The sequence below is a fragment of the Trichosurus vulpecula genome, chromosome 8, assembly GCF_011100635.1.
Source record: "Trichosurus vulpecula isolate mTriVul1 chromosome 8, mTriVul1.pri, whole genome shotgun sequence".
Classification (NCBI taxonomy): domain Eukaryota; kingdom Metazoa; phylum Chordata; class Mammalia; order Diprotodontia; family Phalangeridae; genus Trichosurus; species Trichosurus vulpecula.
In genome coordinates this window covers 14,282,182-14,309,612 of record NC_050580.1, presented here as the reverse complement: position 1 = coordinate 14,309,612, position 27,431 = coordinate 14,282,182, and the positions used below count along the sequence as shown (strand labels likewise).

The 27,431-nt window shown below is 43.5% G+C and overlaps 1 protein-coding gene across 1 annotated transcript in view; it reads right to left on the bottom strand.

Annotated features, from left to right (window-relative positions):
- LOC118828876 (cGMP-dependent protein kinase 1-like) overlaps positions 1-26,860 on the bottom strand; it is a 1,065,678-nt gene extending 1,038,818 nt beyond the window's left edge. Inside the window, exon 1 of the mRNA XM_036735762.1 lies at positions 26,505-26,860. Within this exon, the coding sequence (XP_036591657.1) occupies positions 26,505-26,860 (356 nt within the window). The remainder of the gene's footprint in view (positions 1-26,504) is intronic.
- Positions 26,861-27,431: the final 571 nt, after the last annotated feature.

Sequence of the window (27,431 nt, the reverse complement as noted above, 5' to 3'; positions counted from 1 at the left end):
CTGTCCTTCTCAGTTCTGATCCCCATGGAGTAAGTTCATGGATGTTGATGACAATAAGCCCAGAATATATCTGACACCTCAGATGACAAGGTGTAAGCCTTAAAGACCCTGTAGAGACCTTCTGAAGATGTGATGGCCTCCATAAGGAATACAAACCACTCAAAGAAGTCAGTGGCCCTAGAGCTTGGAATTAGTGTGGGAGATGGGAGTACTGGGAAAGGTATCCATTCTTGATATAAAGGCAAAAAGAGCCCTTTCTCTCCCTAAAAGGAGCTTAAAGATCTCCCAGGGCTGGGGAAAGAAGAGGTTTTGATAGTCATGAGGTTTACTGTTAAATTTGGAACCAAATTTGCTGAATTAACACTGTGGGACAAGGACCCATAGTTCCATCATTGATTTTGAATGTAATTCAAAGAAACATCCAAATGGATTGAAACAATTTGCCAAATAAGATTTTGTCTTTTCCCATAAAACTAGACACAGACGCAGTTTCTTTTGTCCTATGCAAAAAGCTTCAGTTCATATTTCCTCAATGCTACTGCTAAGCCATTATCTCAGCCCTCTGAGCGATCCTGCCATGGCTGTCATGGCTCTACTCATCCCCAGTCTTGCTGTCTTGGGCCAGGCAGCTGCTGAGATGCACTAACAAAGTCATTAACACAAAGCATTTATAGACCAAGATTAGTTTCTGCAGCTGATGTTCTCTCTGCCTAGACAGCATATATTCAACTTGTGATGAATAGTTCCCAGATAGAAATCCATTATCAGTGAATAACTTCCCTCTTGCTAAACACTGCTGAAAGCAGCGATGGCCCTTCACGCCAAATGTTCCTGACATATTGAAACGAAATCATTAACATCTTTAAAAATGCATTGGCCTTCACAGGAGCCATGTCATCATCTGTGGTAATGACAACCCCGAGCATGAAAAGTAAGATGTTAGTTATAGCATTGAGTGTCAAGAGCACAGGAGGTGAGACTCCTGCTGCTGTCCCATCATTTCAGTCATGTCCAACTCTCCATGACCCCATTTACAGTTTTCTTGGCAAAGGTACTAGAGTGGTTTGCCATTTCCTTCTCCAGCTCACTTTACAGATGAGAAAACTGAGGCAAACAGGGTTAAGTGACTTGCCCAGAGTTATACAGCTACTAAGATTCTGAGGACAGATTTCAACTCAGGCCTTCTTGACTCCAGGCAGGGTACTCTATCCCCTATGCCAGTTAGCTGCCTAAGAGTTGTACTATAGCATGCTATATACTATGCCTGGATCAGACCACTTCTCAAACACAATTCTGCACCCAGAATCACATTCTATAGTTGACAAGCCAAGGAGAAGACAACCCCAGGGGTGAAGGAACTGAGGTCCAGGCCATATAAGGATCATTTAAAGAAACTAGGCTTGCCCAGACTGAAGAAGATAAGACAGAAAGGGGGACATAGCAGCTGTGTTCAAACATTCAAAGGACTATTGAGTAGAAAAGAAATCGACCTTATTCTCCTTTGTCTCAAAGGGCAGAACAAGGAACAATGGAGGGGGCATCTATAAAGAGATGCCTTTAGGCTTGGTGTCTAATACTTAAAGCCGTCTGCCTTGGCAGGTACAAGGGTCCCTCTCAGTGAAGGTCTTAGGCTGGATGACTCAGGATGTTTGGCAAGGATCTTTAGTAAGGTTTGAGTTGAACAGGACAGTCTCTGACATCCCTTCAACTCAGATCCTGTAATTCTGTGTCACTACCTTTCCCATCAACTAGTAATCACTAAATGCCTGCAGTGTGTCAGCTGCTGTGCCAGGCAATGGAGATGCAAAGAAAGGAAATTTTGAGGAAGCCCTCAAGGAGCTTCCATTCCACCAGAAAGGTAACACCTGCCTTCGGGGAAGAGCCACAATCACTAACGAAAGGTGGTATATGGCTTCATCTTTCCCAGAAGCAGGGCTCCACATTATTTCTCAGAGATTTTCAAAATGATGCTGTGCCCACCTCCTACCCCCACCGAGTCCTAGATTCCTTTGTGTGTTTCCTTCCTCCGTTAGAGCATAAGCTCTTTGAGGGCAGGGGCTGTATTGTGACTCAACTTTAACCCTGAATTTATAGCACTTTAAGGTTTGCAAAGTGCTTTGTGTGTGTTGTTTGATTCTCAAAACAGTCCTGTGAAGTATATGCCCCAGTTTAATAGATGAGGAACTAAGCCTAAGAGAGGCCAAGTGATTCGACTACTATCACACAGCTGGTAATTGTCTGAGGCAGAATTCAAACTCAGGTCTTTCTGACTCCAAAGCCACATTCTGTCTACTAGGCCATCTAGCGACTATGGTATTTGTTAGGCAGCTAGGTGGTATGGTGGATAAAGAGCAGGCCCTGGAGTCAGGGGGACTTGAATTCAAATCCATCCTCAGACACTTGTTAGATGAGTGATACCTAGACAAGTCACTTAATCTCTATCTTCCTTAATCTTTGTCTCTATCAACCTTTATTTGTAAAATGGGGATAATATTAGCAACTCCCTCCCAGGGATGTTGCAAGGATAAAATGAGGTTGTATTTGTAAAATGCTTTGTAAAGCTCCATATAAATGCCATTTTTTATTATTAATGCTACTTAGTGTCTGGCACATAGTTCACATTTAATTAATGGATGAGAAGACATAATAAATGCCTTGTCGTCCATTTATTAAAATATTGATAACAATTCAATGCATTTATATTTTATATGCCATCAGGTATATGGGACATAGAATAAAATGAACCCTAAAGGAAATGATAAAAACCTTTTTACAGGCATGCAGTCCCCTTAGAATGCCACCTAGAGAATTGGAGACTGAGACTGACAAGATCCTTCCCGCAAAGCAAGATCAAATCTGTCAAACCATGCTAAATTTCTTGTATTGTACTTTTGGCTTTTTTGATCACAGTAAAGTGTCCAAGAAGACAAAACTTGTAGCAAACTTGTCTGATTCCAGCTTCATGAAGCTCAGAGTGCACGTTGGGTGCCACCTTCAAGCGAAAGTATTTCCTTAGTAGTTAACCTTCTGACTCTAACCCTGGCTGACTCTTCTGCTCTCCCCACCCCACCTTCAAAAAATTTTTTTGTTACTTTTTAATTTATTTTTCTATGTACATTTTTATCCCCTCCCCCTTCCCACTAGTAAAGGACAGAGGGCACTTGAGGGCAGCGACTGTATTTGAGTGTGTAATCTCCAATGAATAATCCAATTCCTTGCAAAAGGTAGATGATTAATATTTGTTCAATAGAATTAAAATGAGTAACATTGAGAGGCAGCACAGGGCAGCAGAAGGTGCACTGAACTTGGAAGGCTGATCTTAAATTTATGGGATCCAAGTACAAAATCTGCTTTTGCTCCTTACTAGTTCTGACACCTTGGGCAAGTCATTTAATATCTCTCCTCTGAAGTAGAAAGACACCTTGAAAGTTACCTCCAGCCCCAGATTTAGGATGCTATAATCATTGGTGACTTACAAGCAATTAAACAAAGCAAGAAATTGACATGGCCTGGAATGGATGGTAACACGAAAAACTTTGGTTTAATTTGCAGTGAAAAAGTCAAACTATGGTATGTGACACCTGACACTAGTATTGGGTTCCTTCTAGAATGAATCAATGAAAGATTCAAAAACCAGTCACTAAGCCCAATGTTCCAGGAACCAGTTAAGTGCTGCAGATGCACATACAAGTAAACAAAATGGTTCTCATCCTTAAGGAGCTTAAATTCTAACAGAAGAAGATGATAGACTTCGGGAAGGAGAGGATATGTGCCCTTGGTAACATGGTTTGGAAATCCATGGGAAATGCCGTGGCAGCCTGATCCTGGTCAAGATAACTCAACTATCAGAACCCAGGGTGCTAGAGGCAGAGTCCAAGTTTTGTTGGGGAATGGATGAGGAACTTGGCCAGGGAGCAGGTTTAGACATTGCTAAAGCATGGCATGGTGGCCATGGGTACTTGTACAAGTCAGGGGGCAAGCTCCACTTTTTTGAGGTTCATATTTTCTTATCCTACTCCAAAGCCTTATCTCTAGACCAGTGAAGTCCAAACTCACCTAAGTCTGACCAAAGCTGAAAAGGCTTTGACTATAAGACCAGTGACAGAGTTGGTGACTATCTTCTGAGAATCAACCTAATTCAGGGAGATTCTCCCCACTGGCCACAAGGTAATAAGTTGCTCAGCCACGTCTCTCAATGAGTTCTTGACAATTTCCAAAGATATTGGCAAAAGGACTCATTGGTGGGGAAAGTAAATACACAATCAAGTCATTGGACACAGAATACTAAAATCTCATTTCATTAAGCATAAGCGTGTGTTAGTAGGCAAGACAGGTAAAACTCTCTGGTTCTGAGACATGTAAGAAATACTGAAGAGGAAATGTTTTAATATGGGCATGTTGACATTTCTAGGAACATGTATTCTAAAGAGCCCTCAGCTTCCAGATGATGAAGTGATTGTGTGAGAGAGCAATGTTGGCTGGACGCACAGATATTGTTCCCAAGGCACAAGCAATTGAACAAACCACTTAATCTATCCAAGTTTTCACCAATGAACTACAGGAAGCAACATAGCCTCTACTCATCATATTCTCAAATGTTGCAAAAAGCCAGAAATACCGAATCTGGCTGGGGAGGAACATTAGAGGCCACCTTATCAACCTCTAGCTGAACAAGAATCATCTCTGCCACACACCTCAAAAGTAATCACCCAGCCTTTGCTCCAAGTCCTCCATTGAGAGGGAGCCCAACATATGTGGCACAAACCCAATTACTTTTCAGCAGCTTTATTTATTAGGCTCATTCATTCATATCTATGGCTTCTAGTCTCTTCCCTCTTGGGTTGAGCAGGATAAACAACTCTATCACATGTCTTCCTTTAAAAGATATGACCACAGCTGCCCCCAATACTTCTCTTCTGCAGGCTAAACATGCTCAGTTGCTTCAGGTAAGCCTCTTACGCATGACCCAAAGCTTTTTATCATCCTGTTTGGCCTCCTCCGGGGAATTTCCATCTGATTGCTATCCTTCTGAAAATTTCAGAATTTCATACTACAGAGCTGATTTGATTAGGAAAGGGTTGAACTATCACTTCCCTAACTCCTGAAGGTAATGACTCTCTTTAATGCAGCTTGAGATCTTGTTAGCTTTCTTGGTTTCTATGAAATACTGAAGACTTGTTTTGATCTTTGTTGTTGTTTTTCATTCATTTTTCAGTTGTGTCTGACTCTTTGTGACCCCTTTGGGGGGTTTCTTGTCAAAGATACTGAAGCAGTTTGCCATTTCCTTCTCCAGCTCATTTTTTAGACAAGGAACTGAGGCAAACAGGGTTAAGTGACTTGCCCAAGGCCAAATGGCTAGTGTCTAAGGCCATATTTGAACTCCTGATTATGAGTATTCCTGATTGCAGGCTTGGAACTCTACCCACTGTGCCACCTAGCTGCCCCCCTGTTTTGAACTTAAAAACTTCCAGATTGTTTGCAGAAGTGCTGCTGGGTAGCTGTGCTTCCCCCCATCTTGTACTTATAAAATTAATTTCTCTAATGAAGTTCAAGTATTTACATTTAAAAGTCACCAAATTTGATCTTGTTTGATTTGGCTCAGGTTCCAAATTACAAAAGAGTATTGTTATACTCTTCAAAAGACCTTAACAATTGGAAATATGTTCCCACAAAACACAAATAAATGTGCTAGGGTTAAATATGCTATTACATTTCCAAACACATGGGACATCTGGAAATCTGGCTAGGTATGGCACAGAACAACAGGAAAATCCACAGAAGAGCAGGTGAATAAAAGATCAAACTGTTGAGTCACTGTGGGAAAATGTGATACGATATATAACAAAAGTATATTCAGAAAATGGGAAGTAATCCTTTCATGGAATTCTCTTTTGGCCCTCCCGTTATATAATCTAGCATTGGTCATTACATTTTGAAATTTTATTTCAAAGTCAAATTTATTTTATTCCTAACCAACACCAAATAAAAAGAGTACTTCCACAAGTAGTACAGAAAGAAGGGATAAGATCCAAAACTGCAAACTCTATTATGCAGAGGTCAGCTGTTCCAATAGTGTTCGTTCCGCAAATTCACTCACGAGATGGCCTCATTTGTTTGTTTAAAAGCAATCCTTATTTTTCCTGTGAAATCCCTGCTTGTAGGTGGGTGGATGAACAGTTAAAATACTTGATTACACAGCCTGACTCTGATTCCTAAAATTCAGCATGCAGACCCTAAGATTGAAGCATCAGAGGTTTAGAACTGAAAAAGGAGCTTGAAGTCCATTGAGTCATCCAACCTCCTCACTTTAGAGATGAGGAAACTGGGGTGAATGGGATTGCTTAAGGTCATAGGAAGTAATGATTGAAGCAGGTTTTGAACTCAGGTCCTTTGATTACAAAAACAGTGTTCTATCCACAGAATTATATTGCCTCTCTGTCTATACAAGTGGAGTATAAGCTCTGGGAGGGTAAGCGGGCAAAGATTTGAGTAGAGGCCCAGTAAAAGGCCATCCATGAGCTCATCCATCTAGGCTCATTCACCAAAGGGTTAGACACTGAGTGAGCCAGGATTTGGGCCACAGCACCTCACAGAGACCATAATCTCAGCCTTGGAGCTCAGTTCAAATCCTCCCTCTGACTATACTAACCATGTGACCATGTGGTCTAGTGAAAAAGACCCCAAATGAGGATTTAGGTGAGATTGTTCTGGGTCCAATCCCAGCTCTGGTGCCCATGTGACCTTGGTTAAGTCACTTTGCATTTCTGAGGCTCAGTTTTCTCATCTACAAAATGAAGGGATTCAATGAGATGGTTTCTAAGGTTCCTTCTGGCACTAAATTTATGATCCTGGGATCTATGATCTCATGATCCTATGGCCTTGGGCAAGGAAGCTGACTTCTCGGTGTCCTCCTTTATAGCTGTAAGTTACAAATTGTATAAGAACATTGGTAGAGGGACCTGGAAGGCTCTAACATGCATGAAATCACAGGTCTGGATATACATGTGAATATACAGAGAGGAAGTTTATATTACATGTGTATACAAACATGTGTAACATACACATGTGTATATACGTACTTATGTGTTTATTCTGCACATGTTTATACACATATATAAAACCCAAATCACCTCTCTGTAATGCTTTAAAGCTTGTAAATCCCATTAAATTATTAGATCTTCATAATTCCATGAGCTAGACATTCATGAGAAAAGCCTATCAGGCGTGATGAATGTGTATATTCATCTTGTAATCTTCATTCCTGTCTGGGTTCAACTCCTGATTTAGCACTTTCTCCACTATGCCAGAGGAGCTGCCTCTCCATACCAGGCCTATTAACACAAGAAGTACTTTCTGCCCTGATGACCCTTCCTCTAATTGGTTTCTCCCTGCCAGAACCTTCATTTTGAGGAAAGTGCCCAAGCCATCCATGTCTGCATTTCCCTTAGGTCTCTACTCTTGAGTCTGAACTTTCTTCTCCATGACCCCACAAAGACACTGCTCATCCCTGCCCTCATTCTCAGCTTACTTTTATGAATTGTCCTACCCCAGTAGAATGTAAGCTTCTTCAGGGCAGGCACTATCTGTTTGTATTTGTATTCTCAGTACTTAGTACCATGTCTGGCATATAGTAAGTGCTTAATAAATGCTTACTAACTGAATTTGACTTGACTAGACTCTGGACAGACTACATAAAAAGTATTTATGCTCAATTCTACACACCAAATTTTAGGAAGGACATTCATAAGCTAAAGTATCCAATGGAGGCTGACTAGTACAGTCAAAGGCCTTGAGTGTATGACATAGTTGAAATACTTGAAGGAATTGAGAATATTAACCTTGAAGAAAAGTCTCCTGGACAATGTGAATATGGTCATCTTCACTATGCATACCCTTTGATCCAGCAATATCACTGCTAGGTCTATATGTCAAGGACATCAAAAAGGGGAGGGGGAAGACCTATTCACACACAAAAAAATGTTATAGCAGCTCTGTTGTGGTGGCTAAGGATTGGAAATCAAAGGGATGCCCATCAACTGGGGAATGGCTGAACAAGCTGTGGTATATGATTGTGATGGAATATTGTTGTGCCATAAGAAATGACAAGCAGGATGATTTGAGAAAAACCTGGAAAGACTTCCATGAACTGATACACAGTGAAGTGAACAGAACCAGGATAACACTGCGCACAGTAACAGCAATATTGTTCAGTGAAGAACTGTGAATGACTTAGCTATTCTCAGCAATACAATAATCCAAGACAATCCCAAAGGACTAATGATGAAACATATTATCCACCTTTAGAGGAAGAACTGATATAGAATACAGACTGAAGCAGGCTATTTTTCACTTTCTTTCATTTTTTTCTTTTATTCAAGTCTTCTTATACAAAATGACTAATATGAAAATGTTTTACATAATTATACATGTATAAACTTTATTTGACTGCTTACCATCTCAGGTGGGGAGTGGGAGGGAAAGGAGGGAGGGATAAAATTTGAAACTCAAAGTTTTAAGTAAAAATGTTTTTTTTTTTAAATTGGAAAAAATGGTCATCTTCAAGCATCAGAGGGGCTGCTGTGAAAAAAAAGGAATTGGTCATGTTCTGGTTGGCCCCAGAGGGCAGAACCAGTAAGCATGTGTAAGTGTCACAAAGAAAAAATTTACTGTCAGGAAAAAGTGCCAAATAATGAGAGCCACACCAAAGTGGGAGGGGCTCCAGAGATCCCCTCCCCCTCCTTAGAGATCTGCAAGCAAAGGCTGGGGGAGCACTTGTCAGGGATGTGATCATGGGGGTTCCTTTGGTTAGGGGTTGAACTAGATGATGCCTAGTGTTCTGAGTTCTTTCCATACTCTCTCTTTCCATGATTGCTTCTTACCACACACTCATGTATATACTTTACATATTACAATTTAAAATAGTCACTCTCCAACCTAGACACATTGTATAATGCAGAGGGTGCTGCATTGGGAGTCAAGAAGCCTGGAGTCGAATCGTGCCTCAGTAACTGACTGGCTTGATGACCCTGGGCTGGCCCTTTAACCTCTTTCAGCTCTTATATCCTCGTCTGTAAAACGCAAGGCTCTTAAGTACTTACATCACTGGATTGCTAGAAAGAGTGCTTTTCAATCTTCAAAATGCTACAGAAATATGACCAGTTATGTCTCTCCAGCTTCAGCTTCCTCTTCTACAAAATGAAGGAATTGTACTAAAAACATCTCAAATTTCCTGTTCTGCTTCAAAGAATTATCCTGCTCTGAAAGTCTTGTATACACAGTTCATGGGCATGTATACACACATACACAAATACACACAAACACTCACATACACCTGCACATGCCCTAGCAGTCTCAATCCAGTCTCCAGAAGATTTCTTTTTCTGGGGGATATCCTGTACTGTTTTCATCTTACAGCTGTTGCCTATCAACAATAAAAACATCCTCTTTCAGTCCAGATATTTTCCCACAATAAAAGTCAAAAATAGGCAAAAATAAAACTTTTAATGCCCAAAACAAAATATTCAGAAGGCAAAGGCCAGGGAAACTATGGTGCATAGATTTAGAGACCTGGTGAGAACTTACTACAAGATGGAGAGACCTTGGCAGCCTTGGCAGAAGCCTGGCATGCTCCTGAAATTGCTCCCCAGGAGGAGAAATGATCCATTTTCTTCAAAGTAATATTTTGTTTCACCTTGTGAAGCCATTCAAAACTAAGTAAATGCAGTGTGTTTAGAAACTGCTTTTGACTAGTACGTAGAAGGCTCTATATGCTGTAAATCAGGTAGTGTCCATGTATGTGTATGTGTGGTACATGTATGCACATGCACACGTCAGACATAGGGATGATTTCTGATGTCCCAAAAACAAGAGAACATGAATAGTAAACAACATGATGGCAACTTTCTGGTGAAAAATTTTTTAAAAAGCCAAGGCATTGCATATTATAGATTGCACGGGCTGAAATTAGTAAGGATTCAAAAAGTACTGCTATGAAAAACATTGTTTCAAGAAATACTATCATAAGAAATGTCACCTTAGGAAATACTGTTTCAGTAAGTATTGTTACAAAAAAACAATGTTAAGAGAAACATTGTTTAGGAAAATACCATGAGAAATGTTAGTTTATGAAATGTTACAAGAAACGTTATGAGAAACATTGTTTCAAATAACCATTGTTACAAGAAATATCTTCATGAGAAACACTGTTACAAGACATATCATAAGAAACATTGTTCGTAACCATACTTCCATTCAATTAAACAAAGATTTCTAAAGTGCCTCGCACACAAGGCCCAATACTGGGTGTTGGCAATACAAAGCCCCAGATTTCCAGAGCTGCTGCCCTCAAAGAGCTTATGTTCTATCCCAGAGATATGGCATTTGTGCAGCTAAGTATAACACAAGGAAAGATGAGAAAGAAGAGTATCTTTAGCAATGTTTGATGTTTTGAATTTTTGTACATATGTGTATTAAGTAAATGGTTGGAAATTCCAGACAAAGCATCACTGCACCGCTGCTATTTCTGTGGGACTGAGAGTGGACACCCATCATATTGAAACATTTGTTGAGGACAAAGAAAGTCTTTTCACTGAAAAATCAACAGGATCTCTTGGATAGTTCTGCCAGCAATTTGTAGCCATCACCTTTTCTAAGTTTCTTGTGATTTCCTTCCTGAAGAACAACATCCATTTATAGTTCCCAAATAATGGGGTAGCAATTCCTTCAAATGAAGCCCCAGGTCAGCATGATGCACTGGCCCCATTCCTGCATGCAGAAGACATTCTCAAAAGTTTTTTTTTTTTCATTTATACACTTTCTTATTTTTCTCCATCCACTGATACAATAAACTGCCCCAGAGTCTTTAGCCAAAACTGCTAGTCCCCAAGAGCATATTGATAAACATGGGAACTTCTTATCAAATCAGCCTAATTCTGATCTTTCTCTGCTTTGGTAGGTTAAGAATCGTGTTCTAAATCAGTAACAAGTTGAGCAAAGGAAGCCTAAGAATGAGGAGAGCACCAGTTGTTCATTTTTGTAGCAAGTTAACAGGACACCTGCACAATCGACCAAGCAGAATCAATCCACCTGAGAGTCTATCAGGAGCAATAACTCCAGAGGGGCCAGATTCAGGGTTCTCATTTTTCTTTTTTTTCTGTCATGGCAATCCTTTCTCTTCTCCTTCCTTCTCAGTCTACAGTTAGAAGTCCTGTCAAAATCCTAATTTATTGACAGAGCTGAACTGTGAAAATGATGTAGAGCCTATCCAAAATGGGACATTTCTCCCTGCACATTATCTCATTATCCTTTAGCCTAGATCTGGTGAAAGCTTAATATCATTGTAATCTGGTTGTTCCAGAAAATAGCAAAGGGTTTCACTTTAACCAAGGTGTATTTGTCATTGCTGACACTCAATACAATTAACCAAATTAAACTGATGAGCTGACACCATAATTATTACATTCACAAGGAAGTCTGGCACTTAGACATTTAAAGAGCAACCTGGGACTGGTGGTTAGGGAACAAGCATTAGAGGGTGATAACGTTAGATGACCTCCTCTCAACACAATGTAATTCCTAATTTAGACTGGTTACTTAAACGTCTGCCTCTAAGTGGAGAAAAGGCTAATGCCAGCCATGGTTCAAACAAAGAAGAATCAAGTTTTCTCTGCTTGGTCCCAAAGGGTAGACCTCACATCAATGAGTGGAGGTTGCAGATTGGTATTCAGGGTTTGATGAAAGAAAAAGATGTTTAGAATTAGAGCTATCTATCCCAAAGTAGGATAGGGGGCCCTGGGGGCAGTGGGCTCCCCCTCATTTGAGATCTTTAAAGCCAAATCTGGCTGGCTACATGTAGGGTCTGTTAGAGAGTGGATGCTTTTTCAGGGACAGGTTTAACTAGATGGTCTCTAAGGTCTCTCCCAATGTGAAAGTCTGACATTCACATGATGCTTCAGTTTACTGATTTCCCTGCCTCCTGTCTGTCATCTACAAACTATCTCTCATACAGCTAACAAAATAATCTGGCTAAGGTCCATCTGTGACCATGTCACTCCCCTGCTCATAAACCATAAGTGGCTTCCTACTCCCTCTAGGATTAAATACAATTATCATAGTATGGTAGTTTAGATGTGCAGTGATCTGAGTTCAACTGACCTCTTTAGCTTGAGTTTATGCTGAATGTGGAATGGCACAATCTATGTTTCAAACCCCCAAAACTTGATATTCCTACCCCACCCCCCATATTTGGCCCTAGGAGGCAGAACTAAAGGCCTTGAAGAGAAGTTGCAAAGATGGAGCTTTGGGTTTTGTATTTTAAAAAATCCTAATAATTAGAACCTTCCCCAATTTAGTCAAGAAGCATATATCAATAGATCACAGGCACTGTGCTGAGAATTGTGGATACAAAGGGAGCTGAAAATACAATACTTGCCCTCAAGGGTCTCACAGTCTAGTGGAGAAGACAATATGCAAAGGCCCAAGTACATACAAGATTTACACTAAGTGAATGGGGGGAAGGGGTGTCTCAGAGGAAAGGTGCTGGCAGTTGATGAGTACCAAGCTGCTCCAGGATGGAAAGGTCATCCTCCCTTACCAGAGATTTCCAACCAGAAACTGAGTGATCCCTTCTTTCATATGATGCAGAAATGATCCTTGTCCAGCTATGGGTGGGACTAAGTGACCTTCCAGCTCAGGAAGTCTATACAGCTGTTCCATAAGAAGGGATGAAGCGTGACTTGGGTGTGTTTTTCATTGCGTTCTTGCTAATTCAGAACCCAGTCTGAGACATGAAACTGGATTCATAATGAAATTGTTTGCTTTCTGGTGAAGAGCTTCCTTGTGTAATTAATGCCTCCATTCCTCCAGGCATTCTTATTACAACGACTTTGCTTTATACTGTCTTTGCATGCACAACATAATTTCCCATTTCAAGGAAGGAGAGAATAAAAATTGCATCACTGACACATATTACCAGAAGCTGATTGCACCCATGCTATTTGAAAAGGACTCTCCCCATTCTAGGTGAGATTTTCCCCTTTTTTAGATTACACAGAATGGGAGAAAGGAGGGGCCTCTGAGGACTTCGAGTTTAGCCTTCTCAGTTTACAGAGGAGGAAGCAGAGAGAAGTGACTGGCCCTGGGACACACAGGTAACAGAGGCAAGATCTGAAGCCAGGTCCTCTGCTGCTAAATCCCATGCTCTTTCTACTGTGCCCCATCTCCCCCGCACGTTCCACCACCAGTCCTTCCCCTATTCACACACAGACACATAGGTGCCCTTTGGTTCCTCCTAGGACTTTGACAAACGTCTCACTGGTGTTCATCTCATTCTCCCTTGCAGCACGGTAATTCGTGCACCCCCCCCCCCCAAGAGCTATAAGCTCCTTGTGGAAATGTCTGTGGACTTCACATTGCCTTGGGCATAAAAGGCAGCTGATAAGTGCTTGTTGGGTCCTGCAAGGTGCTGGTGTTATTTGTTTGTTTCCTTTTTCCACTGCCTAAAGCATTAGAGTGCACAGACTAGGTGGATTATACATGTTTCTTTAATCGAATCAATGATCAAACATCCTTCTCACTTCTCAGTAAAGAGTTTAGGGTCTACAGGGTCAAATATGGACCATAGTGAGGGACGTGGTCTGGTCACTTTCATTTGTTTTTTTTTTTTCTTTTTAAAGGGAGAGTTCTATGGGAGTGGGTATATAGGAAAATTGTGATTTACAAAACAAAAATAATGATTGAACATAGAAAATAATAAATGAATACTAAAAGTGGGTGGAGGGGAAGGACTGAATTGAATTTTTTGTGTCCCAAAGTCAAGTTGAGAGCCTGCAAATACTAAATGTTGCTTCAGTGTTTTTTTTTTTTAGATAGATGGAGTACAGCTGCAGGAAATCTCCCATCCTAAGGGTTCTGTGTTGTATAGTGGACTTGGGATGAGGAAGATCCAAATTTTAGTTGTGCTTCAGACAGTTAGTAATCATATGACTCTGGGAAAGCCATTTATGTTCCTCAGTTTCTTCACCTGTAAAATGAGGGAATTGGGTCTGATGAACTCCATGGTCCTTTTCTCCTTCTAAATCTATGCTTCTGATCTTTAACAAAGGAAATGATTAAATTACAAAGTCTGAATAGGTGCCCATTAAAAACCTTTAGGAAAAGCATGGGACTTTTAACTTAGGACAGAAAGAGAGGCAAAGAACCTGGCACTGCTTCGGTGCTATGGCAGGATTCCATCCCAGCCACTGAGGACAGGACAAGAATAAGGCAATTGGCTAGAAACATGACATTAGGAACTATCCCCACCTCCCCCACCCACCCCAGGAGCACCTCTGACAGCAGCTCCTTCCTATTTCTACTTCTGCTAGGTGTAGCAGCTCTACTCTCCCTCCTCAACAACCCCTGTATGTTTGCACTTAATCCAGACCATCTGGAAAGGGGCAGGGAAGTCCATGTACTCCCCCTCCTTTCTTGGAGACAGACTCAAAAGTGCGCCCCCGCCCTGAGCTCAGGCTGTTTGCCTTAAAAGGGCAAAATATCTGTAGAAAAAAACTTCAGCCGGCTACAGAGACATAGCATACCAGAGGCAGGGAAGCTCCAAGCCCAGCCTACTTTTCCAAGGAGACTTAGCTCAACGCATGCCCACCTAGGAACAGCTGGCTCAGAAAGAGTCATTTCTCACCTGTGGAATAGAGATCTCTGGGCAAGAAATGGAAACAAAACAGCAATTGTATCAGATGGCATGATCAGAGATGGAAGAGCTGTGATCCCTCCAAGGGACCTTGGAGAACCACTCATTCAACCCCCTCATTGCACAAATGGGGAAATGAGCCTTAGAAAAGGAAAGTGACTTATCCCAGGTGACTGAGGTTTAAACCTGAGCAAGCCAGGGCTCTAGGCTGGTAGAAAAGAACAGCACATCGGGACAGCATCTTATCTCATTTCAGTCACACTACAGAATGAGAAAGCACAAACCACTGGACCACTTTTCTGAGGCTGCTGAGTATGTCATTAGGCAGCAGGCATGCCCTGGGCCACAGAGGAAGCTTACGGCTCCATAATTAAAAGGATTGGAGCAAATGTAATCAGGGCAGATAGGTGGTGCCATAGTGCAGAGTGCCAAGCCTGGAATCAGGAAGACTTCTCTTCATGAGTTCAAATCTGGTCTCACACACTTACTAGCTGTGTGACTCTGGGCAAGTCATTTAACACTGTTTGCCTCAGTTTCCTCATCTGTAAAATGAGCTGAAGAAAGGAAATGGCAATATGTTCCAGTATCTTTGCCAAGAAAACCCCAAATGGAGTCACAAAGAGTTGGACATGACTGAACAACAACAAAAAAATGTAACCATCTAGTTTCCTGAAATCCCATGGATTTGGATTTGGCTTGTACTCTCTCCTCAACTCCACATAGGAGCCTTCTCTTTAAGGCTCAGCTAAGGCACAACCACATCCAGGAAGTCTCCCTTGATCCTCCCTGTAAATAGTTGTTCTCTCCTTAAAGAGAGCTCTTGAATTGGGTTTCTGTTTGTACCCAGGACTCCCTACCTTGTACTATGCATGTCTGGGGACGTGTCATACACATTCCCATGCCTCGTTCCCTCCAGTAGAATGTAAGCTCCTTGAGGGTCAGAACAACTAGCACAATGCCTGGCACGTCATATTCATTCAATAGATCGATTAATAAATGTTTTTAATTGAATTAAATATTAAATCAATGTGCATTTTAAGCACCTACTATGTGCTAGGCATTAAGAATAAAAAGGAAAGGAGGAAAGAAAGAAAAAGAAGGAAGGAAGGAAGGAAGGGAGGGAGGGAGGGAGGAAGGAAGGAAGGAAGTGAGGGAAGGAGGGAGGGAGGGAGGTCCCTACCTTCAATGAGCATACCTTCTACTACTACAAAGCTATCGAACTCATTGAGTAAGCCTTCCCTGTGCGTTAGTGCTAGCCAAACAAAATGAAGGGGACCCCCCCCCAAGAGTTTATCTAAAGCATCTGCTAAAATGGGAGGGGAGGAGAAGATGAGAGGATCTTGCTAATAAAAACAAGTCCTCTCAATCTCTATACTCTTTACTCTTTTCACCCTATCCCCCTATCCTAAACAAACCATTGTCTCCAGGCTACCAAGGTTTGGGTTTCTCCTTCACCTAAACGGCTTGGCAAGAGGATCTGTCCATGCTGTTCCCCCTGACCCCCAGCTTGTCTGCTCTGTCCTATGTCCAGCCCACTCTGCACTAGGGACAGCTCCAGGTGGCCAGGCCTGCTCTAGATTCAGAATCATGAGGGAAGGGACTAAGAAAGGTCTTCTTAACTGCCATGGGGAAGGAGGAGGAGGAGTTCCTCAATTGTTTTCATGACCACAGCCCTCAGGAAGGATCCACTTGCCCCTGCTGTCTGTCCTTTGATAATACCAATTACTTCCCCCACCCCCATCCCCTCCAAGTATCTTGAAGAAAGAAGACTTCCACTCACTGAGCAGTTTTAACTCAATTTCATCTGGTCTCTTCTCACTTCTGTCTCTTAGAAACCTCAAGCAACATCTGCTCCTCCATAGGACCTTTCCTGATGCCCCTCCCCAAATGACTTTTGTATCTACCCCTCTTCCCCCCACAGAATGTAGACTCTTTGTGAGAAAAGACTAGTCCAAGTTTTTGTCCTTGTATCTCCAGTGACTGACACATAGAAATAGGGACCATACCTGTGATTTCATTAGCATAGGGAAGTCTGAGGCAAGGAAACTCCTTCTCTGCCATTTAAAGTCTGAGGACTGCCCGGGGCACTAAGAGGTCACCTGATTTGCCCAGGCTCACACAGCTGGGATGTGTCACTGGCAGAACTCCAACCCTTATCTTCCTGGTTCCAGAGGCTAGCTCTCATTCAGTGTGTTGAATTCACATTAACTGATCCTCACAATCCCCAGTGAAGGCAGTACTACAGGCATTTTATAAATGAGGATGTAGGGTCCAAAAGACATGCTCCAGCCTGGAGCACAATCACCCCACTCATCAATGTGGGTGCCTCACTTGAAATCCCCAGCCCTATGGACACAGTGGTCAGTCCCCATGCTACCTTTCTCTGAAGCTGTCACCTTCTCATATGAATCATACAGACCTCTCTTCAGTACACTGAGGCAGTATAAGGCATCATCTTCATCATGGCTTCTACCCTAATCTTCTTCACCTCACCTATTTTCCTCCTAAGCTTGACCACAAACAAAACAAAGCGCATGACAAAATTCTCACCTGCTAGGAGGGAAACCTAGGCTGGGGAAGTAGTGCAGCATAGTGGACTTACAGTCAGAAAGATCTGAGTTCAAGCCTTGCCTTAGACATTTACTGGGCAAGTCATTTAACATCCCTGTGCCTAAGCTTACTCATCTGTAAATTGAGGGGGTTGGACTCACCGGCATCCAAAGTCCCTTCCATCTCTCAATCTGTAATCCTTGGGTCCTACAAAAACAAAATAAAATAAAAACCAAACCCTCTCTCTTTTTGGATGAAAGAGGTAGCCTGGAATTGCAAGGAGAGTGATGGTCTTGAGCCCCAGCACCGGCTGGCCACATGACCATTCTGGAGCCTCAGTTTCCTCATGTGTAAAACAGGGATAATAATATTTGATTTCCCCCTCATTCAGTTACTGGGTGGGGGGAGAATCACTTTCTGTCAGTAAAGAGACAGCAGTGATTATTATACCTTGCAAATAGAGTCTAATCCAACAAAGCAGCATGGCCTAGTGGAGCAGAAACTAGAAATGGAATCAGGAAGACCAGAGTTCAAATCCAGCCTCAGACACTTACTGGCCTATCTTTGCCTCAGTTTCTCCACCATTCAAATGAAGGGACCAGAGCCAGTGGCTGGCCTCTATAGTTTCTTCCAACCCTGTATCTATGATTCTATAAACCAGGCATGGGACTCTGAGCAAGCCTCTTTCCTCCTCTTGGACTGTTTTCTCATCTTTCCAATGACAGAGCTCTGAGGCCCCTTCCAGCACTTTCTTTGGGGATACTTAGATTCAGCTTTTGTCCTTGAGTCTCTGCTGATTGGCTTGGCTCTGAAAGTTCCACTCGGGTAGCCTTGGGGCAGGGCAATGCCAGAATTTAAGAATTAGAAGGACCCACAGAAGCCATCTAGTCCATTTCATTTAAAAAAAAAAGAACATATAAGTAGCCAGCCTCCAATGGAAGGCCTCCAAGGAAGGATAACCCACCACCTCCCAGTCCATCTCATTTTTGGACAGCTCCCATTATGAGGTAGTTCTTCCTGCCTTCCAAACTAAATTTACCCATTACAACTTTCACTTAGCACTTCTGGTTCTGCCCTCTGGTACCAAAAAGGACAAGTCCAAATTTCTCTCCACATAATGTCTCTTTGTATACTTAAGGACAACAATCCTCCCCCACCCCAAAGCTTTCTCTTCTCCAGTCTAAAGATACACAGTGTCTTCAATTGGTCTTCAAATGACATGGACTCAAGGCATGTCCCAATCCTGGCTGCTCTCTTCTTATCAGCTTACCATGCCAGGAAAGAGTAAAAAGAACCTGTTTTCAAACTCTCACCCTGCTCTTTATGAGTGTTGGGAGAACTCTTCCCCCTTTGGGAGTCCCAGTTTCTTCATCTGTCCCATGAGAGGGGTTGGGTTAAATGATCTCGGTCCAACATCCTGTGGTTCTAAGATCCACTTCCTTCCTGGCCCATGCCTGCTCCCTCCCTTCCCCCCAACCTAGTACACATGATCACTTCTTCCCACTCTCCAGCTCTGCCTTTTTATATTAATAACTAGGATTAGAAAGTCTATGTGAGAGGCTAGAAGCAGGAGAGATTTGGAAAGAGTGCAGTCAATCAGTCCTACCTTTGACTGAACATCTGTTTCATGTTGCTGGGGCCTGCATGCTATTGTTTATACTAAGTGACAGATCTGGAGGTGGAGGAAGAGGGACAGCAATAGGCAGAAATGCATTTTTTTTTCTTTTTGAATTTCATTTATCTTTAGAAAGCCCAAACAAGCTACATATTCTTAGGATTATAGCATCATATATTTAGAGTTGGAAGGAAATGTAGAATTTAAGCCCACTCCACCCTTGTTTTACCGATGAGAAAACTGAAGCCCAAAGGTTTGGTTACTTACCCACAGTCACCCAGCTAATAGGTGTCTGACATAGGATTGGAGCCCATGTCTTCTGAACTTGAAGTCCAGAACTCCATCTACCATATCATCCTTTGTCTCAGAAAATAGAATGAAAGACATTCTAAAGGACACTGGCACCATGCTTAGGTGACAAAAAGGGATGTGGGTAGGACTGGCAGCCTTAGGATCCTGGGGGAAGAGAAACTGGAGAAGAGGTAACCAGCAGTCCTAGCTTCTCCTCCCCCCCAAAGAAAAGCCAGAATGCCACAAAATTGATGTGGTTGCTCCTTCATTTTTGAAGAGGACCATGACATCAGGGAAGTGACACCATGACATGCAAGTGAATTGGGTCGTTAGGAGGCCATGAAGATCCTCCATTGCTTCAAAAAATGTGCCCATATACCTTCTAACCTGCCAAAGAAAAAAGAAAGCATAGGCTATCAGCCTTGTCCTTTAAGGATCTAAATCCTATTCTTGAATGACCTGAGAGGCAACAAGATGCTTGAGAGTAGGGCCCAGCAGAGTAAAGCAAATGCCTACTGATATCCTTGAGGCAATTCTATTTAACTCTCTTCTATTTAAGAGTCTCTTGGTGTTTGCATCATAAGCCTCATTTTGAAAATGTGTCTGTCACCAGACTGCCATGGACACTCTCAAAGGCTTTCAGCCCAGAGTCAGACATTTCATACTCCTCCCATTTCACTTTAATCATTCATTCAGCAAGCAATTATTAAGCACCTACTGTGTAAAGCATAGATTATGGTGGCCACACTTAAATTTCAAACAATACTGGAAGTAGAATATGATTTAGCTACCCTCCCTCACACTTCCCCTCTCCCCCAAAAAGAGGAATTTCAATACATTGATTCAAAAGCTGTGTTCATCTACCTCTCATTATTTGTCCTTTGTTCTCAGAGGACCAGAGCATCGGGGAGGTGATGCCATGACTTGCAAGTGAATTGGATTTAAGTGAGGGAGGGCTATGCAAAGTCATCAGCCTCACTTTCTCCTCCAGAGCCATCTGGGTCCAGGGACAAGATATAGATCAGGATGATTGGAGATGGCCCCCATGTACCTCTTAGCTAGAACTGGGGAGGCAATTCTATTTTGATGGGACTTGCCTAGGCCCTGAAAGGTGAGCACTCAGGAATGAGCATGCTCAGTGAGGATTGGTTTAATAAATGTGCGTGTAGGGAGAGGAGATTATTATTTGAAGGGCTAGCACATAGAAGAGATGAGACTTGCTCTGCTCAGCACCAGAATGCAGAACTGGGGGAAGAGGGGTGTGCGATGAAGTAAACTGGCAAATGTAGACTGTGAGAAAAGGCAAAACATCATGACACTTAGAGCTATCCCAACATGGCAATGCGCTGCCTTGGAAGATGGAATGTTCTTCCTCACTGGAAGCCTGTATGTGAAGGCTGGATGGCCACTTTCTGGATGGCTGCAGAGAAGTTTCTTGTTCAGATTTGGTTAAACTAGATGGTCACAGATGTCGCTTCCAACTCTGAGATGCAGTGAGTGATTCTTAGTGGGCAAGAAACCCCATTTCTCAGTTTCAACTTTCACTACTTGTTAAAAATCAATGTCATTTCACCTACTCTATTACAATGACGATATCAGGAGGGATGAAACTCTAACTTCAGACAGTTATTAGATGGTAATCATTTTTCCAACATGTAAAATTATCCAGTAAAACATTAAAGCTAAAATACCAATCCAAAGTTTTCCTTAATACTATGAAATCTGGCATAAATTCTCCCTCATCCATCTTACTTAACCCTTCTTAAAATCAAAAGGGAGTTTCATATAACTTTGTGTCCTGGTAGATTATTTTCATAGACTGGAAAAAGACAACAGGCATTTATGAAGGCTGCCAGCAAGCTCAGTGGATAGAATACTGGACCTGGAATCAGGAAGACCTGAATTCAAATCCAGCCTCAGATACTTAATAGCTGTGTAACTGTAAGCAATTCACTTAACTTCTGCTTGCCTCAGTTTCCCCACATGTAAAATAGGGATAATAATAGTACCTACCTTGCAGAATTGCTGTGAAGATCAAATATTTGTAAGCACTTTGCTCAGTGATTGGCACATAGTAGGCACCATGAATAGTGTATTCCCCTCCCTTATTAAGCACTTAGTATATGCCAAGCACTGTGCCTAGAGCAGGGAATACAAAGAAAAACAAAAACAGCTTCTGCCCTCAAGCAGTTTACATTTTAGTGGGTATAGATAACTACATACAACTGTATTTATTATGTCTGGCTGTAGGGGTCTGCACTAATGTTTTTTAACTTTCTCTGGCATATAATTGTCACACACCCACAGGATAGTTTTAGCAGAGCATCATTCCTACCAATCTAGCCTGCTGGGGAAAGTGAAGGACTTGGAATCAGCAAAACCTTAGTTAAAAATTTGCCAGTGGCCCTCACTAGATGTCTAAGCATGAGAAAGCTGATTTACTTTTCAGGCCTCAGTTTTCTCAGCTATAAAATGGGAGCAGTAATAACAATAATTCCTGCAGGACCAATCTTACTGGCTCATTCTGAGGATTACATGAACTGGTAGACAGGAAGGATGCTGTAGACTATGAATGCATATACATGGGAGGGGCTATTTAAGTAGATTTCACATGAGAGCTGTACTTCTGAAACTAACATCTTTTATTCCCACAATGAAACAACAAATTACATTGGCTGCATCCTTCCATCTCCAGGGATCCACAATGAAAACCTCACACACAGGGGATCACTTGACTTTCCTTGAAATGCAGCTACCTCTGGAGCAAAGAAAGGGCAAGAACAATGCAGGAAACACTAATGGTTTAGAAGAAGATTTACATCTAGCTAGACGTAAACCAAAGGGTATGGAGACTGAAGTGGGAAAAAATGAGAATCAATCCGTCAAACAATAGAAATGCATTAAATACACACTGTGTGCCAGGCATTATGCCAAGAGATACAAAGGCAAACCATGAAATGTCCTCTGCCCTCAAAGGCCTTACATTCTACTGGTTGGGAACTTTGGGATGTTGGGTGACAAGGCTTTGGGACAAAAATACTGATCGATGATTAAATGAAGTCTGAGCGTTTAAAAAGAATGGAAATATAACTTTAAAGGCATGAAGTGAGCTGATTAGTGTGTGCATGCGTGTGTGTGCGTGTGTACCAATCAGCTCATGTGTGTGTATAAACACACATATATCAGTTATGTCAAATGTATGGTAGGGTTTGACATTGCCAACGGACCATGTTATGGCCTTTGTCTCACGTGATACACAGTGTCTGGCCTCTGTATTGGTTATCCTCCATGCCTGGAAAGGATTCCACCACACACACACCTTAATTTCTTAGCACCCCTTCAACACTCATTATCCACACTATGTTTCCTAATGACATCTTCCCCTCACATCAAAATTACTTTGTATTCATTTATCTGTGCACATGCCATTCCTATCCCTACCCCCAGAATGTAAGCTCCTTGAGGACTTGAAAAGTTCTATTTTTCTGTTTATATCCCTAGCACTGTGCCTGGTGCATAGTAAGCTATTAATAGATGTTCATCGAATATTGAATGAGAAATTTTTTTTCAGGAATTATAAACCAATTTCTTTCTAATTCAAACACACAGACCTGTCTTTTAAGCCCTCAGCAGATTGTTTGGTAGCAAGAGAATAGATTATGAATCAGCTCCATCAGCTTCTATGCCCTTCTGAAGCCTGAGTGTTTTAACATCTATTTATACGGGAATTGAGCATCAGTCTCAAATCATTGCCTGACCTTCTCCAGAAATCATAGGTGTACCTTGATTCCCAGGGCTGACATGGTGTAAGAGTTTGTGCTATCTATCCCTCATCATCCTTTTGGAGAGATATCTCCCTCCCCTCCTTTCCCCTGCTCCAAAGAAAAGGTGAGACATACAAGTTCAAACAATTGAAACTCAGCAGAACCATCCAGGAAAAGTGGCTGGAGTTGGAGAGAGGAAAAATTCAAGCCAACCTAGTCCTCAAGAAGCACTAATTGCAACAAACCCAGTGAGGCAAGCTTAAGGACAGAACCCCGGGCAGGGGAAATGATGATGAAGCAGAACACCTGCGGAGCAACAACAGACAGGTAATGAAAAGGGAATAGAAAATAAATGTGGGCATAGAACTGGGTTCTGGTGAGAATCAGATTTCTATTGCTGGTGTTGGTTTCCCTTGGATACTCACCTGAATCCTCAGGGGAATAGTTTAAGACCTACACTTTGGCCTGAAGCCTTGATCCTGGCCTGGGAATACCTAAAGCTACCAAAGCTGAAATATTAACAATGGAACATGTGTGGCCAGAGGGAGTACAACAACAAATTATTCGTATCAAAACTGAACTGTGAACTTATGCTTATTATTCATCAGCCTTCTGTTCCCCATGCTTTCCATATATCAGACATATCAAAGGAGCTTAGATAATCTTCCCCACTTCATTAGGGAAATGACCTTTCTCCTGTGAAATGTATACTTTAGCAGTTAAACGAATCTCCTTCTTTTCTTTTTTATTGCAAGCATGAAAGAACACATATCCCTGAATTTGTTCAAGATGGAAAGACATTGAATTAAGATCATAACAATAAAGTCTTTCAGGAACACCTCACTCTGATGACTGACTGCTCTGAAATAATCTCCACTGGTTAAGGAAGCAGCCAGAAACAGTGACTTTATTGCACAACTGAAACATGTTGTATCCATAGTCAAAATGTTCATGACTCTGAACTATCTTTTGCTTCCAATCTAGTCATCCAGAAAGCCCAGCAGTGTGAAGCATCTCAAACTTAGCAAACTATACCATTTCTTATTGCTAGCCACATTATTATATACTTCCTAAAGTTCCAAAGATAGGCCCTGATAGACTATTTCATCAGTTATCATTTGTTTTGATCACTGGGCTTCTGAAAACAACAGCAATTTCCCCCTTCCTAATACAAATCAAAGTTTCCTCTGCATCAGTCTCAAGTCCCACAGATGCTCTGGCCTTAGACTGCCCTCACTCCACAATCAGCTCAGGGAAATTATGCCTGTGGATTTCTTTTCCATTATGCAAACTTGAACCAGGAGGGAGATGGCCCTGCACCTCATTAGATGAAATAGGCATGCATGTCAGAGCAGAGAATTAATTTAACAAAGAAAGTTAAAGGGGGTTAAGGTCATTCCGCTCTCCAAGCCAGAGCTGTCAGGCAAGCTATCAGGTCAGAATGGACAAACACTTAGCTTAGCCATACTCTCCTCACCCCCTCACAAAGGGTGCTTCTCCTTAAGCTTGGACACGAGAGCAGACGAACTGAGGCTGGCTAACGAGTACCAAATGCTGCACTCCTTAATTACATGAGCAGAAAAGGCATCGATGGCATCAGAGATAAAGGAGGATATTCCAAGCTACCAAATCAGTAAAAGCTGAGAAAAGTGAACACCCGTTCCTTCCACTTAAATTAACCTGTTGTATCATCTGTAGTGAAAGGAGGATGCAGTATTATGTAACACACAGCACCTACCTAGTACTCCATGGGTAGGAATAAGATGAGGCCAGAACCATTATAGTAGCTAGAAAACCAAAGACCTAGATCTGGGTTCCATGCGATGCCTCATTAGATGAAACACGCATGCATGTCAGGGCAGAGAACAAATGTAGCAGAGAACATTAAAGAGGGTTTAGGGCCCTGGGTTCTCCAAGCCAGACCTGTCAGGAAAACTCTCCATCAGAATGGAGAAACTCTAGCTTAGCCATCCTCTCCTTACGTGTTTAATTGTGTGACCCTAGGCAAGACACTTAATCTCTCAGTACCTCCAGCAACTCAACTCTCTATCACTTTAAATTACAGGTGAATTGCAAATCTTTACTGGTAGAAGCAGTTGCCACACTGGGAATTCCTTACACGAAGAGAGAGAGAGCCAAAGCAGACCATGTCAATATCCTGCCATTTTCTTTTCTCCAGTCATGTCACATGTAAATTGAAGCACTGTATCCTTGACCAGTTGTTTCTTATTGTATACATATTTTACAATTGTGGGAATTTGGTTTCCTGATGTCCCCCTGATCCTCTTTCTCTGTCTCTCTGCCTCTGTGTGTGTGTCTGTCTCTGTCTCTGTGTCTCTCCTCTCTCTCTCTCTCTCTCTCTCTCTCTCTCTCTCTCTCTCTCTCTCTCTCTCTCTCTCTTTCTCTCTCTTCCTCCCTCTCTCCCTCCACTCCATACTATCTCATGCCACTGGGATCTGGGCTAGCCATCCAAGGCTAAAAAATGCCAGCACAAGACAGATCAAAGTAGTGAAAACAGTCACAGGAAGACCAATAACCAGTCCATTTACAACTGTGATCAGATCAGACACACTGATGTATGGTTCACACTGCAAGTAGTGCAATCGTTCTGGGCAAGCAGCTATGCCACGGGAACTAAGTACAATTCTCCCTTAGAAGGAAAAACTACAATTAGCAGCCTGCCTCTGTCTTTCTTGAAGCAAATTAAATTAAATTCAAGAAATCGAACCCCTTAAAAATATGAACTAGCTAGTAGATAAAATTTATTCCTTAATTATGACAGAAAGCATGGATTCAGATGGTTCCAACATGAATCAGCCAACACCAGAGAGAAATTCGAGGCAGGCACGGAGGCACACGTAGTGAGAGCCCGAGCTGGTCTAGTTCATCTTGGGCATTTCGGTTTTCCAGCTGGGCACTTCTGGCTGCTTAGAGACTCGGATAACTGAGAGGGAAAGTTCACTCTTTTTCTTCCTCTTTCCACATACATACATACATACATACATACATACATAGATACATCTGTCCATTCTGAAAGCTCATTCCCAAGAGGTTTCTCTCTGCTTTTCCTCTTGTGATTTCTCTGTCCCTTTCCTTACTCTTATTTCGGTCTCCTCATGCATTTCTCCAAACTGTGAACCTCACTCTGTCTTATGTTTCTCTGTCTCTCTGCGTGTAAGTCCCTGGTGCTCTCCCTCTCTCTTCCCCTCTCAACACTGTCATTGCCAGATATTAAGGCAGAGGCACATATGAAGGCAACCGATGAGTGAGGGATGGAAGAAGGGAGGGAACGACTGGAGATGTGCAACAGACTGAGACATTCGGGAGAAGTGTCAGTTGGTCCCTCTTTAGGGAGATGTGAAGGAGGGAGAGAAGCACCCGACAGGGCGAGCTGTGAGAATCCGATCGGGAAGGCAGCCAGGCTTGCAGGCAGCTCGCCCCTAGGCAAGGCAGACGAGCCCCGAGCGTCCAGCCTGGCGGCTCCCGGTGGGGCAGCGCGCAGCTCAGCCCTGCGAACGCCCGCCTTCCCTCCCGGCCTCCCGGGGGCAGCGCCCAACCCTTCCCACCCACCGCCCCCGGCTGGGCCCAGCCCGCTTACTGGGGGCTCTTGGGGTAGAAGGGCAGCGTCACGTGGCTGAGGTCCTGCAAGTCGAAGGCAGTGGGCTCGGCTGAGATCGCCTGCCGCTTGGTGCGGGGCTCGCCTCCGCCGCTACCCGCGCCGCCGCCGGGCTGCGCCGCCTGCTGCGCCGCCTGCTGTGCCTGCTGCGCCTGCTGCGCCTGCTGCGTGGCGGGCCGGATCACCGAGCGGTACTTGTCCAGCTCGTTCTGCAGCTTCTGGATGAGCTCGTCCTTCTGGTCGAGCTCCAGCTCCAGCTCGTCTATGAGCGCGTCGCGCTGCCTCAGCTCCTCGATCTTCTCCTGGAGCGCGTACTGCAGATCGCGCAGCGTGCCCATGCTGGCTGGCTCCTGGGGTTGGCCCCGGGCCCCCGCTCGCTCGGTGGCGCGGTGCCCCCCGCAACTTTGGGCAAAGTCCCCGCCGCCGCCGCTGCCGCGGGTGTTCCTGCTCCCCCCGGTGCCCCCCACCCCCCGGCCCTGGCCCCGGCCCGGGCACGGGCAGCGGCGCGGGCAGTGGCACGGGCACGGGCAGCAGCAGCAGCAGCGGCGGCGGCGGGCAGCGGGCGGCGAGTAGCCGCGCACTCCCGACGGGCGGCCCGAGCTGCCCCCTCGGCGGCCGCCTCTGAGCCTCTGCTGCTCCTACGGCTGCCTCTACGGCTGCCCCGGCCCCAGCCCCGGCCCCGGCCCCCGCGCCCGCCGCCGCTCCCGCTCCCGCTCCCGCCGCCGCTGCTGCTGCCTCCCCACTCCCGAGCTCAGCCCGGCGGGGCCACGGAGCATGCCCAGTCGGACGGCCGCCCAGCGCCCTGGAGACTTTCGCTGTGCGGATTCCGCTTCTCGGGGCGGGGGAGACGAGCCCCGGAGCCCTGGCGAGGGGGGCGGAGCTGAGCGGTCGCTTCTGCCCCACCAGAGA